At 34.0% G+C, this 15207-nt stretch overlaps 1 protein-coding gene across 1 annotated transcript in view; it reads left to right on the forward strand.

Moving 5' to 3' along the window:
* LOC149795876 (uncharacterized) overlaps window positions 1-14254 on the forward strand; it is a 133485-nt gene extending 119231 nt beyond the window's left edge. Inside the window, exons 27-30 of the mRNA XM_089963875.1 lie at window positions 3965-4023; window positions 8939-9172; window positions 13103-13321; window positions 14198-14254. Coding sequence (XP_089820001.1) covers window positions 3965-4023; window positions 8939-9172; window positions 13103-13321; window positions 14198-14254 — 569 coding nt within the window. The remainder of the gene's footprint in view (window positions 1-3964; window positions 4024-8938; window positions 9173-13102; window positions 13322-14197) is intronic.
* Window positions 14255-15207: the final 953 nt, after the last annotated feature.

Raw genomic sequence — 15207 nt, forward strand, 5'->3', positions numbered from 1 at the left:
GATCACAGTCTGGTGATGACTGATGACATTCACAGTGATTATTAAGCTTCACACTTAACAAGTTCTCATTAGTTTTCTGGTCCAGATCCCCCCCCCCCCCGAATTACTTTATATTTTGCAAAGAATGGAGAACGTCCTCTCTTATCAGCAATAGAATGTTGTAATGAATGGACAACTACGCTTTAAGCCTACAAAGGACTTTTAGAAACAGTTTCCTGTTGCTGGGTTTGTAAGGCTGCTGTCTGCTCTCCAACACTTCTTCACATTATGTTCAACCCACGGAGGAAGTCCCTGACTTGGACTTTAGATTTATTTGTGATTCTCATCCTCGAGGACTTCTTTCTCTTTAAAGCTTAGATCCAAAAATCTGCTGGATGATCTGACCACTGTAAATAATTTTTTATAAAAATGTTTGATTTAAACTTGAAATAAACAATGAAAAAACTTACATTGTGTATTTATGTTTTTATGAATAATATTTTCTCAGATTAATTATATTGTAATATATTGTTAACTGATATGTTTTATATAGGGATTTAACTTAGTTTATGTGCATGAAAACTTGTACATAAAGGTTTTATGAAATGCAAAGATGCATACCATTGAGACACAGTGTGTGGCATTCTTCATGTGGAATGATTCACAGAGATGAGGTGGTATTGTGCCAGTTGCATATAAGACATGCACACCTCTTTCCTTCATATGTCCTGAAAGGTACCGTAGGTTGATTCTCTAACAGACTGAGTCCATTGCAAGTATCTGCTGACAGTGGAGCACATTCTTGGTAATGGGATAGACTTTTGCCCCAGCTGTGAGACTGAAGGGTTTAGAGAAACTTTATTAGGACATACAGAAGAACCTCATTAATCTGGACTCTGTTTATCTGGAATCCTCACTATCAGGACATAGTATAATGGGAAAGGATTTCCTTAATGTTAGATGTGGAAATCAAAATTAGGGACAAAAGTATAAAATTGGTATAACACTTGCCTCAATAATCCAGAATTAAATGTGTCCAAAAATAAGAAAATTTTAAGAATCATATTTGGGAATACAGTAAGTTGGATAACACAAATTCACCTATGCATCATGGAGGTGTGTCTGTTTGTTAATCACTGATTGGTCAAATTCTAGTGGCATGTTAAAATTATTAATTTATCACATGATCATGTAGTGTGCCAATATTGTAGCCAGAAATTGTATAAACAATATCTGTTTTTGCTACTCGCTGACCAGGGGTGTTAATAATTAAATAAAATCACTGGGATCAAATCACAAAATTATCAGCTCATTAGCAGCTGCAACAGTTGTAAAATAAACAGATAAAAATGACTGCATTTTGCTAAGCTTACCGTCACACATTTAACTGCAAGATATCAGTTTTATATTCATTGTACCTTTTTACATTTTTATGGTGATATGATCAAGCAAGCGTAGACAAATGGAAATACCAGCCAGCATATAGAAGATTTGCCAGCACAAAGATCACCCAAATGCTACCATTCATATGCCAGCATAATATATCACGAATCATTGCAGACTGAGCCATCAAAAAGTTCAGGCAATAAATGTCACAGATTTCATCAGGAATTGAAATAATATGTACATGCATAGTATGATGTGTTCCATGTGTTCATTGTTTAAACTTATATTTATGTGAATATACAAGTGCATGTTATAATCAGATAAAAAAGGGAAATAAACACTTAAATCAACTGTCATTGAATATGCAGTACATGTACAGCTAGCAAATACATGTTTATGTACAGTACATGTATATGATATGATAAAATTGTAAAATAAAAATGTTCATGATTCAATTATCCAGAAAACTCATTAATTCAGACATATTCGCTGGGAATGAAGGTGTCTGGATGAATAAGGTTCCACTGTATAAGAGAAAACCTCTGACTTTTTTTATGGAAATTAGCTTATGGGTATAGAGTACTAATTCAGTAACCATATACCATGATGTTAATGTTTAAAAACCCCACATATTTTCATGGTAAGATCAGTGATTCTATGAACAATCAGTCTAGAGAAGCTAGAACATGATATGCATTGTGTGCCTTGTTCTTGAGAAAAATGGCACTTTAGGTATCTATATAGTTTCCATGTATATATCCAGTAGTACCTGTGTAACAAAAGCATCAAAACTTAAAATGGTTTAGGTTATAAACCAGTGTTGAACACAACTAATATCAATGCATCGACTCCCGACAAATTTCATAAATCTTGTGCAAAAATTAGTTCTCAGCCAATGAGTGACCTTCATTTTTTAAAATATGGTAATATATTACCACACATGTAATTAAATAATTAGTTGGCTGAAACCTAAAATAAAAGTTTACTTTCAGAATGATTTTATAATGAACAACACTTTTCCCCAAATCATGGTTGTCTTGCAATTACCATTTTGAAGATATTGACAATTTTTTTTAACTTGTGAAGCCACTGTAATGATAAATTCATAAAGGTTGCTTAACCAATTAGACATAATGAATCCTGGCATGGAAGCTTTCAAATTTGTGCAAATAATTCCAGTATGATCTCCAGTATGATCTCAAATATGGTGACTGTTACTAAAAATAGAAAAAACTTTAAATGACTTCTTACAACTATTTGAAAGAAGTTGACCAATTTTAGCATTCTAGCACAAAGGGCATTCAAATGTATACAATTGATGTCTGTTCATCATCAAATATGGCCACTGAATGATTGCTGATATTAAAATTTTTAATAGAAAAGTTAGAAACTAGGGCTTCTCTAAACTTCACTATATAATTTAACCAAATTTGACAAAAAACAATTTTGCAACAAGGTCTTTCTTGTCTTAACAAATGGTCATCCACCATCACACTTGACAAACATTTAATTATCTTCTTATGAACAAATGCTCAGCAGAAGTTGATTAAATTTGATGGAAAACATGGGATAATGGGCTTTCAAATTTTATAAATGATGCCATTCTGACAGCAGATATGGATTTTGGTGCCCAAACTTTAAAACCATTAAAGAAGTTCTTTGTCAACAACCTCTTCAACAGACTTTGACCAAATTTGACAGAAAGCATGTTAATAAATGGTTTCCAGAATTTTACAAATGATACCAACATGCCATCAAATGTGGATACTGCTGCTAAAATTAGAAAAATCTTTTTTAAACAGCTTTTCAAAAACTGCTCAACAGAATTTGACCATATTTTGCAGAAAGTATCCTGATATAAACAACTTCCTTGGGTTTTACAAATAATTGCAAACCATCATCAAACTGCCATTACTTAAAATAGAAAAAACTTCAAACAGTTTCTTTCTAAAAGCCGCTACATTGAATATTACCACATTTTACAGAAAGCACCCTGGAATTATGAGCTTTCATATTTTTGCAAATGATGCCCCTCTGTAACATAAAATATAGATGAAGATACAAGAAATGGAGGAACTTTGAACCTTTATAACCATTCACAAGGACTTTAAAAAAAAATGTTGACAGGGTTGGCTTCCCACTAATCCAGATTTCTTCACCAGTTGCTGTTGAATTTGCCTGTTGGGCAGATTTAAGATATGTGTACAATATCAGGCCTATATGGATTTCTATTTGTTATATGTATGGTGAGGTCAATTCAAGTATGAACTTGCATAATATAGAGTGTTACTCAGCTACACCCAAGTTTAATATAGGTCATTACAATAAGGCTTTTCTTGTTATAGGTTTCTGATTTACATTACATATCATACATATGTCATTGCATGCATATATTATAACTTGATGTGTGCATGAATCCTGAAGTATATGTAAATTTAAAAATTGTCATGAGGGGCACTGCGATTTTACATATTCTGCATTAACATCAGCTTTAACACTCATGTATTAGGCATCATCTAAGTGAGTAAGACATACATTGTTCCTAAGAGTTCTTTTTAAAGATCTCTTAACTTTGTTTTTTTTTTGTTTTTTTTTTCAGGCTCAGTCTTTAAAAGGATTCGAGTAAAGGTTCAAAAAGGCCAGCTACATGAAGCACAGGTATCTTAATATACAAAACATATATGTACAAAGTGTAATGGCACATCACCACAATCCTAGCCATTAAGTGCCGAGCAAGTTTAATATCTCAAAACAAACAAAGATAAAGACAAATTTGGGCAAAATCCCGAAACTTCAGGGTTCAATTATTTTAGCTCTGCTTGTCATAGATCTGAAGAGATTATGAGAAGATCTGTTGTCTGTCATCCATTGCCCATCCAGTTTAGCACAAGTGTGTTATCACTACTAATCCAAAACTGCTTTGGCAACACTATGAACTTGACATGCACACATTCATATTAGACCATGGAATAGTCTTCTTTTGCTATTTACTGATTGTCATGTGCACATAAATACATCCAAACAAATTTTAAAAGTTTTGGTTTTATGTTTAGTAATGTATAGATTTTGCAGTTAAAATGACTACCGATATGTACACATAATTTTCAAATTGTAAATATTTTATGATGTTTATATCTTTATTGCTATAGAGAATTGATTCAAGATGAAATGATTGCAGATTTTGAAAAATGAAAACCATATATATACTGTAATTAATGCTGCAATGGGAAATGGTAATCTTGCACAAATCTGTTGGATGAGACCACCTGTAATAAGAGCCTTTTTGTTGGCAGAAAGGGTGGTCTCATAAAACAGGTTTTACTCTATTTCCCATAAGCTGAACACATCATATTTGTTTAAAATGCATTGTACATCACCTGAATTTGCTAACCCATGTGTTTTGTAAAATCAATTTTTAATTGCATATATTGCTAATATGTGGCTTCATATTTGTAATGATGTTAGGCAAGTAGCCCTAGTAGAACTCCAAACTTGAGGTGCAAGAAGTTTTGGCTTCAAAGGTTGTCAATCTCAATTGTTTCCTGTATATTGTGAACCTACTGTGTTAATTGTAGGATTTTTCCAAAAGAAGTGATGAATTAAGTTACCTTTTTCATGAAGATCACTTTGTTGATGATATGAACAGCCACAGCTATCAATATCTGAAAATGAATTCTGCATATTTAAATAATGCGTACTCTCAAACATTCAGTGTTATTTTCTAAGTCTATGGATAAATCTACAGAAGTACATTTTCCAGCATAGATTGTGTATATCTTTTTATTATATTATGACATGTTATTTTTACTGAAAAGACCTGAGTATATGGTATGTTATATATGAGACAGAGAATATGTACAATTATATAACATCAGAACAGTACAACTGTGATTCTCTTTAGAATGTAAAATCTTGAAATGCAACAGTGATTCAGTAAAGGATGAACCATCTGCAAAGTGAGCAGAGAGCCAAAACTAAATAGCCGTTAGTCATTGTGGAGTATATGACATCTGTTGACATAGCAACACCACCCAGCATATTTGACACTCACTGAAAGATATGGAGATGCAGAAAGATCATTTTATGCTGTGAAACTTTGACTAAAGACAAGTCTGATGTATTTCAAACTTTAACAAATATCTGGGCCTCCAGTATCTGTAATACTTTTAATGCAATGACATGTAGAACTGGTGAAAATATAAATAACATGAGACCATGTCCATCAGATATAAATGAGACCCCAGAAAATCCAGCAAGATCCCTTGTGATGAGTTAACTCCCTTGTGACAACTTACCTCCCTTTTGATGACTTACCTGAATATGAATACCACTATTCTCAAGATAATGCAATAAAAAGATAATTTTTTTATATGGTACCCTGTCAAATATCCAAACTACATAAAAGATGGTTTTGGCATGTACGTTTGGGAGCTAATAAATTAGTGATCTCATGAAATGCATGATGAGAGTAGTGAATCTCTAAGATAATAAAAGAATAATAAAGACAGTGTCAGGAAGTACCGGTGCACAAGATAAAAGACCTTGCTCTTTATGACTTCCTCCAAGTTTATAGCCAGTCTTTGCCTTCTTTGATTTACTGAAAATTCTCATCAGTTGATGCCAGTCCACTAAAACAGTCAGCTTCAGCATACCTGTTTATTAATGTACAAAAATTTGTACTCCAACTCCAAGGTCCCAGCTTTGTCCAGTCTAATAGCAACAAGCAGACTTGTATGGAGCTATTGGTTATGCAACCAGACTATAACATTGCCACCCTCAAATAACTCATGATCAGCATGAAATTCAGCCAAACAGGAGGTGAATTCTGCTCTTTGAATTGGACTCTGTTTGAAGTCTTGATGGAATATTGTACACTGTAGTTTAGTCAGTGTTTAGAAGCTTCAATCATTGTGTAATTCTCGTTCACAATCTTCCCATTTCTCATTACTTTTTGTATTCTTTATTTACATCATAAATTTTAAAAACACGTTTAAAATTTTGCATTAGATAGGTTTCTTATTACTGTTGATATTTTCATTGTTTGTTTTTTTTAAATTGCTATCAAAGGAGAATATTCAAATAAGAATCAATGATGTGCATAGGTTAAGGATTGGCAAAACCTCAGTCTTGCCAGTGTATGACCACTTGAGTGAGATTTCCCTATTCCATGCCAATGCGTATTCTGTTAACCAGTGATATTGATTGCTAATCCAGATAAAATAAAATACAACCTTTAACAGTCTATCAAAATAGCTGCAAAAAAATTTAAATTCATTTGCATGCAGGTCTAAATGATGTTGTCCCAGGTGCTAGTGTGGTAAATGCCTTGTTGTTGATGTGGGCTCAGTGATTAATTATCCATCAATGTCAATGTTCAGTTGGTCAGGATAAGATCAGTGACTTGCTGAAGGTACAAACTTGTAAACAGTGACAGAGAAATATGCGAAATCTTCAATAATTTGCATGCAAATGTGGTATTAGACATTGGTAAAGTTGTTCCTTTTGATCCTTTAACTCATAAGGGTATTAAGGCTATTAAGGACAATAGCAACATGGATACATATATTTTAATTAAGCAAGTTAACCATGAAGAAGTGTATAAAATGACAAGAAGTTTTAATTAAGAATAAAGGAACAAGAGTGGATCAAATTCCCGTTAAACTGTTAAAACCTTGGGCACCAATCCCTTTGGGACATATTGCAGATCTAATTAATAAAATTACACAATGAAATATGTTTCCTGATTGTCTGAGGGAAGCGAAAGTAGTTTTGATTTTCAAAAGAACATTACTCTTGATGAAAGTAATTATAGATTTGTCAACAATTTTACTCATCATATCCAAACTGTTGAGAAATCTGTTGAGACCCAAGTCAGTATACTTTTTGAAAACATTTTTAACAAACATTTGCATGCTTTCTTAAAAGTCATGGTTGCCAGACCACTCTGTTATGCTTGCTTGAGGAAGTTTCAAGATAAAAACAAATATTTAATTTTAGTCCAGATTGATTTATCCAAAACTTTTGGCTGTCTTCATTATGGTATTCTTATTTGCTAATGGATTCTGGTATGTCAGTATGTAGGGCTTTTATTGAGCTGATTATCTAATCATAAGCAGCAATTAAGTTGAAGGGTGTTCAGTAGTTATTCTCAAATTTCAGAAGGGGTTCATCAGGGGTCAATCCTTGGACCATTTCTTTTTAATGCTTTTTTCAATGGTATCTTCTATTTTTATTAGATATGGTTTTTTGTATAGCTACGCTGATGATAACACTGTCCATTTGCTTACAATATTTTAACACTCTGATTAACATACTTGAAGCAGAATCAAAAATTCTCATTGACTGGTTCATTGCTAACAAAATGTAGTCCAACATTGAAAAGTTTCAAGCATTAGCAGTGGATAAAAAGAAATTCAGTATGAAGCCTGTACTAAACTTAAGTGGTACTGTCATAAATTGTGAAGAAATTGTTAAGCTCCTTGGAATTGACATAGACTATCAACTGCAATTTGATTCACACACAAAAATTGATTAAAAACGTCTTTGTCAGGGCAATTATCTCTCTTGAAACTTATTGGTCATAGGCTAACTAGACTCAACAAACTAACAATCTCATGCATTTATCCTTTCCAATTTTAAGTTCTGTCCCTTAGCCTGGCATTTCTGCGGTGACATGAACACACCTAAACTTGAGAAAATACAAGAGCATGCTCTGTTATTTGTGTATGATGATTTTATAGGCATCTATTGTAAACTGTTTTAGCAAAATTGTTAACTCTAAAAGGGCACAGACTTTGGGTTATGGCTCAAAAGACATTCAAAATATTGAATAAGCATGCTCCCAAATGCTTGGTTAATTCAATGTTTTAGACACAATAAATATAATTTTAGATATTCAAATGCATGTATATTGATGTCCCAAGAATTATGACCTCAACATTTATAGCAAAAAAATATTTTAGATATGCAGCTGCCACTCTAATTTTTAAAAAGCTTTGCTTGTTAAGGATAATTGTCACACATAGAGTTTTGTCTGATTTGTATTTTCTTATTAATATTAATTTTCATCTTAATCTTCATCTTCTTCAGTCTATTACCATCGCTCATGCTTCCTTCCTTAGTGGGTACTTCAACGTTACTGTCAGTTTCAACCTAAAGCAGTTTAGAAATTTTTCCATCACAATACGACAGGAAATTTATCTTCCTATTGGTTAATTCTCCACATTTTCTGTATTTTTTTCTTGGTCTTGCCAGAATAAAATAGATGGCCAGGATAAAATATAACTGTCACTGAATCTTCAGATACATATATATATCTTCAATACTGTTAAGGCATAAGACAAAAATAGCTTGGTTGAAGGACTGAAGGATAAATGCAGAGTAAATCAGGCATCTTTGATTGATTGAACACCTGTGATGATAGAATGAGAAAGAGAATTATCTTTATACTGGTCAAAGTGCCTTAGACATTGACCATCATCAAACAAATAACTGTTTTCGTCTTGGTACAGATTGTACCATCTATTATAAAAATAATGATTTGTTAATACTGACATGCATCATCTATTTGCAGGTGGAAGTTCTTGTCAACACAGTAGATAGGAGCTTAGACATGACAAAAGGTGTAATCTCTTCTTCACTCTTGGACAAAGCTGGTAAAGGAATTCAAAGTGAACTTCAAAAATATCAAGGGAACTTTGTATTTGGACAAGTTTTGAAAACTGGAGTGGGCACTTTGGCAAAACCATGCATGGCCATCTTCCATGGAGTGTTGTATGTTTATGAGGGACATTCAGATTGTCTTAAGGTGAGAAAGCAGCGATAAAAAAGTACAAACTTTTTACTGTCGTAATTTTTTTCAGATGCCAAATCAATAATTATATTTGTTGATGTGCAGAAATGTTGGGGCAAAGAAAATGATTCCCAACAAAACATCTGTATATAATATAAAGCTTAACTAAGATATTTTGAAACAAGGAATTCAGGTAAAACTAGAATTAACAACCATTTTTAAAATACAGGTCTATATTAACTTTTCTCACATTTCTGTATCTTTATGCACATTCTTACATGTGTCAGAATTAGGTCATCAAACCAGTAGATGGACAAATTTTGATCAGTAGATTAGCTTCTAAACCAGTAGATTTTTGTCAATATTTTAAATGTTGTAAGGGGATTGAAAACAAAACAAGTGCAGTTGTTTTGCAAGTAATCTCAAAAACTCCTGGGGGCCCTGAGTGGCCAAGCGGTCTAAAGCACTCACCATTACAGATCGCTGCCATCTCACCTCTGCGTGGGTTCTGGTCTCAGGTTCAGCCAATATGGGTATGTGAGAAAGGTTGCCAGAAGCTTCTCATGGGTCTGTGGTTCTTTCCAGCGTTTTCTCAGGTTCTTCCTCCACCATTCATACTGCCCATGATGTACAGCTTATCATGTGCTGAAAAATTATATTAAACCCTACAACAACAACAACAGCAGCAGCAACATAATTCCTACTTGGCCTTCTGCAAACCTTGGAGTGCCAATTTGGGAATCCTAAGTTTGCTTTCATTGCATGACTTGACCAAGTAACTGTGTTGCATTGCAGCTAAATATGGTATGCATCTTTTTTATTTGCAATGGGACCCAGTGTGTGTTATATTTCCAGCACACAGTGTACAATCTGCATATTGCCCTTGCCACACTACTGTAACTACTCTGACTTCTAAAAGTAGTTAATGACATTCTCTCTGCTTTGGATAGCTGAAAGATTACAGTCCTCACCTTCCTTGATTTGTCTGCAGCATTTGACACAATAGATCATGATATATTACTACACCATCTCCAGCATGTATTTGGCATTCATGATACAGCCTTACTGTGGTTCAAGTCCTACTTGGTCAACAGGATACAAATTGTCTGCAAATGGAATACACTCCAGCCCAGTTGATCTATGTTGTGGTGTTTCACAGGGGTCTGTTCTTGGACCTGTTCTCTTCATTCTATACACTCAGCCACTCTCAAGTGTCATAGATCATCATCCAGTGTCTCACCAATTGTACACTGATGACACCCAAATATGCAAATCTAGCCACCCAACTGAAGCTGATGTTACCATCCAAGGTGTAGAGAGGTGCATTTCTGATGTGAAATCATGGATGACATGTAACACGCTGCAGATGAATATGATAAAACTGAGGCCATTCTGATCACAACACAAAGACTCTCTCATTCACATCCTTTACCTCAAACAATAAATATCAGCAACACCAACATTAAATTCACACAATCAGTATGAAACCTAGGTGTTACTTTGGGCAGTACTCTCACATTGCACCAACATGTCATGTATATATGCAAGACTGCATATCTTGAGCTGAGACGCATCAGCTCAATTTGCAAATATCTTTTAGCTGATGCCACTAAAACACTGGTGTATTCATTAGTACTTTCAAGACTGGACTATTATAACTCAATTATGTCTGGTTCATCTCAATATCTGCTCCAGAAACTTCAAAAAGTTCAAAACACAGCTGCTTGAATCATACTTAGAGTACCATGATCAGAGCACACCTCCCCACTGCTCTGTACCCTGCACTTGCTATCCATTCAATCCAGAATCAAACACAAAATTTGTTCTCTGTGCTACGTTTCACTGACGGACTCTAGTCTTATCTGACCTCACCCATGTGTACACACAAGCCAGATACTTACGCTCCTCTTCTGACAATCGTATACTCATTAATCCCACTATGAGAACAAACTCATATGGACAGCGTTCTTTTGCATACCAGAGCCTATCAATGTGGAATTAACTGAACTTAGACACAAAGACACAGTGATCACATTCAAGAGTGCTCTCAAAAGTCACTTATTTTGACTGCAAGAACAAACTTAAAGACCTAATAATGTTTCCTACCTTAAATATTCTAAGCATGTTTTTTTTTTTCTGTTTTCTAATTTCATGGTGTTTGTGTTTGTAATCATATCATTATGTTTTTTATCTTTTAGGTGTTGTCTAATATTGTAAAGTGCTTAGAGCTTCTAAAGATTAGGTGCTATACAAAGTCCTCATTATTATTATTATTATTATTATTATTATTAAAAGTTGAGAATTTCAAAATGTTGATTCAAATTTTTAGGTCACATCTACTGTTTTAAAAACAAGTAATATATCATGGTTTCAGTTACCAATTTACTTAACTTTAGGTTCTTTGGCATAAAAATTGTTGAATTTTACATGAATTATACGTAAACAAATTTACTTTCAAGTAAGAGTTTAATGTTGTTTTTTCTGCCTTTATCATGGTATAAACTGTAAGTTGCCAATTCACACAGCAAATAATGCCCAAAGGGCATTGTGTAAGCTGTGTGAGCCAGCAACTACAGTTTGTACCATGATAAATGAAAAAAAACAACGTTAAACTCTTATAATTGAAATTTCAATTACATGTATTTGCTATTTTGCTTGCATCATAAAAAAGTAGAAATCTTAACTGAGCGTAGTAATACATGTTTGGGGGTTTTCTGTTACGTAGCTATATATAGCACTTGGGATTGTCCTGCTTGATCGTAATAAGTCATCATAATACCAGTACTTCAAACAATAGAAGCCAAATTTATTAAATTATTTTTTTTGAAAATGTAAGAATGTTGTTTTCCTTTATTGCTTACTTTGTGTCTGCCTTCACTGGCAGTGTTTATCTTATGCTGTACATGTGAATCTATTTATATAAGTGGAAAAGTAGTTCTCCTTACAGTTCATACAGAAATGAATGCAATTCATTTTGATCACGTGGTAACATTCTGACTAATGGAAATTTTACTTTCCTGTACCAGCTACTGCCATTGCAATTATTGCTCCATGACATCATTTACAGAAGTGGTTGACTGATTGCTTGTCCTCCTAACTGCTATTTTTGGCAGTAAGTTTATTAGATCACGTTTTCAGATTGCATAACAGAAATTTCAGATTGTCATTTTTGAATTATCCATATTTAACATATTTAATAGTGGCATGATTATCTTTCAAGGAAATGATTTTACATTTATATTTGAATAAGTTGCAAAATGGTTACTAGAACAGAGATGTTGATAGTTTTCAAGATTACTGCAGTAAATATGATCAAGGAGTGTGGTTGAGTGAGGTATAATTCTAGTGTGTTCCCTAGCTACTTAGTTTAATCTGATAACCAAATTTATTGGACCTGTATTTTGAATAAATCTTGATTAAATTCCTATCACATAAAAATTTCTTTTCTTTAATTGGGTATATTTTCATCAATGTTTTCAAAATTATATTTTTACTCACTTTCAGCTCTAGGGTTCTGATAATATCAAGCTGGGTATGGGAATTGTACACAGACTTCTACCCTAGTTTGTCAATATCACATGACATGTAGCTTGCATAATCAAAGAGATAATGTTAAGAATTTAAATATAACTGCAAGAATGATGATTATCATACCAGTTTAACTGCATGTTAAATATTGACAACATAATCTCAGAGAATTCACATAATAACATCATCAAACCACAGTTAGAGTTGCATTTTGAACACATGTTCTTGTGTTAGGCTTGCAGTATGGTTTCCCCCATTATGCTCTTTTTTATCACACTCAGCCACATGATGTCAGTGGGAGTCTTTAATCTCTCAGGCAGTTGCCAATTCTATGATGTATTTACCTGCTTTAAGTAAGCCTTCTTTTCCAGGTGTTTCAAAATTTCCTCGCTGCTTTAAGTAAGCCTTCTTTTCCAGGTGTTTCAAAATTTCCTCGCTGGTTGTCTTGAAGATGCAAACAAGAAGTACAGATCAATTGCCTTCCCACCAATTGGGACAGGAAAACTATGCTATCCAAAAGATTTAGTGGCTTCAATAATGTTTCAAAGTGTGGCAAACTTTGAAAAAGCTCATCCCACATGTAAACTGGAAGAAGTGGTATTTGTGATTCATGAGAAAGATCAAGAAACATTGAAGGCAAGTAATCATAACTGCAAAATGATTTTGTTTTATTTAAATGAAATCAGCTTTATTATTATGATTTTGGTACTTAAATTTGTGGATTTGGGAAGGCTTCTATATAATTATTCTTAGTGACTTTAAATTTGTTGTTTGTTGCAACTGTGACATCCACCAAATTTCATGCTGTGTTTATCTGGTGATAATTCCATTCCTGATGATGAGCTCATCTGCCACTTTTAAAATATTTTGGTTAGTTCCTATGTCAGGATGTTTCAACCAATGAGAAGCCCATTTCCAACTTTGCACGATTTTAGGTCCATTTGACTTATCATGGGAGACATATTGTATATCACAAAAATTGTCAATCCATTCATTATCCATTGCTTTCAAGATGAATATAAGTCTGCTGTTAGTTATTCAGTGAATGCAGTTACATGTACGTAATTAATTTGTTCGACTGACCTTAAAAAAACCGAGATATCACCTAAGGACTTTGCACTGTAAATTGCTGAATGGAAATGCTCAAACGCTCTGATAATAGGAATACATCAATAAATAGAATGTGGCATATTCTACGCAAGATACATTTTTTATTTAATTTTTTTAAATATAACTGTTAGTCTTTAAAGTGATTGTCACAAGTTGCACCGCTGATAGAGGTCTCATGGCACTTCTTGCAATATACATTTTTCTTTAGGTAGGCAACTTTTGACATGTCTGGGTACTTCAGCTGACATGAATGGTTGTTGATTGGCACATTGGGTCCTGGAACAAGCATTCTATCATTGTTTTTACCTTGTAATCATGAAAGTTTTACAAATGATGTTTAAAATAATGAATGCCTATAATAAAAACTCCAAATGGCTGACTCTCAGAATGATTCATCTTCAGATGACAGTTTCATACTGCAAATACCAGCTGATGATGGCAATGACTTTTAAAGTTTGAAGCTTATCTGATTATTAGTGCTTGGAAAATGTTACTGGAAATATTAGTGAGTGATTTTAAGCCAGAAATTGATGCTGAATATGAGTCCAGTGTTTATGCTTGATACCCGGCTGTAGAATGTCCATCATATTCCATGAAAAACGATGGAAATGCTGGAAAATTCTAGCATGGAAAACGCTGGAGTATTTGGACTAATATTCCAGCCTCTGTCCAGGGTAGGCTGGAAAACCCTGAACAATTCTTGCATGGAAAACGCTGGACAATTCTAGCATGGAAAACGCTGGAGTATTTGTACTATTATTCCAGGCTATGTCCAGGGTAGGCTGGAAAACCCTGGACAATTCTAGCATGGAAAACGCTGGAAAATTCTAGCATGGAAAACGCTGGAGTATTTGGACTAATATTCCAGCCTATGTCCAGGGTAGGCTGGAAAACCCTGGACAATTCTAGCATGGAAAACGCTGGAAAATTCTAGCATGGAAAACGCTGGAGTATTTGGACTAATATTCCAGCCTCTGTCCAGGGTAGGCTGGAAAACCCTGGACAATTCTTGCATGGAAAACGCTGGAAAATACTAGCATGGAAAACGCTGGAGTATTTGGACTATATTCCAGGCTATGTCCAGGGTAGGCTGGAAAACCCTGGACACTTCTAGCATGGAAAACGATGGAAAACCCTGGACAATTCTAGCATGGAAAATGCTGGAGCATTTGGACTAATATTCCAGTCTTTATCCAGAATAGGCTGGAAAACCCTGGACAACACTAAAATTTAGCTGAAAATTGTTGAAATATTTTATGAAAACGAGATTTTTAACAGTGATGCAACTTTTATTTGATGATAATTTCAAGAAGAACATGATCCAAATTACCCCAACCAACTCCTTGTATTGACTGTGATGTTTAGTAACTTTTAAACAAGGAAACAAAAATTAAAAACTATACTTGTCACTG

The sequence above is a fragment of the Sinohyriopsis cumingii genome, chromosome 7 (genome assembly GCF_028554795.1).
Source record: "Sinohyriopsis cumingii isolate HCF-2022 chromosome 7, ASM2855479v2, whole genome shotgun sequence".
In the NCBI taxonomy this organism is placed as follows: domain Eukaryota; kingdom Metazoa; phylum Mollusca; class Bivalvia; order Unionida; family Unionidae; genus Sinohyriopsis; species Sinohyriopsis cumingii.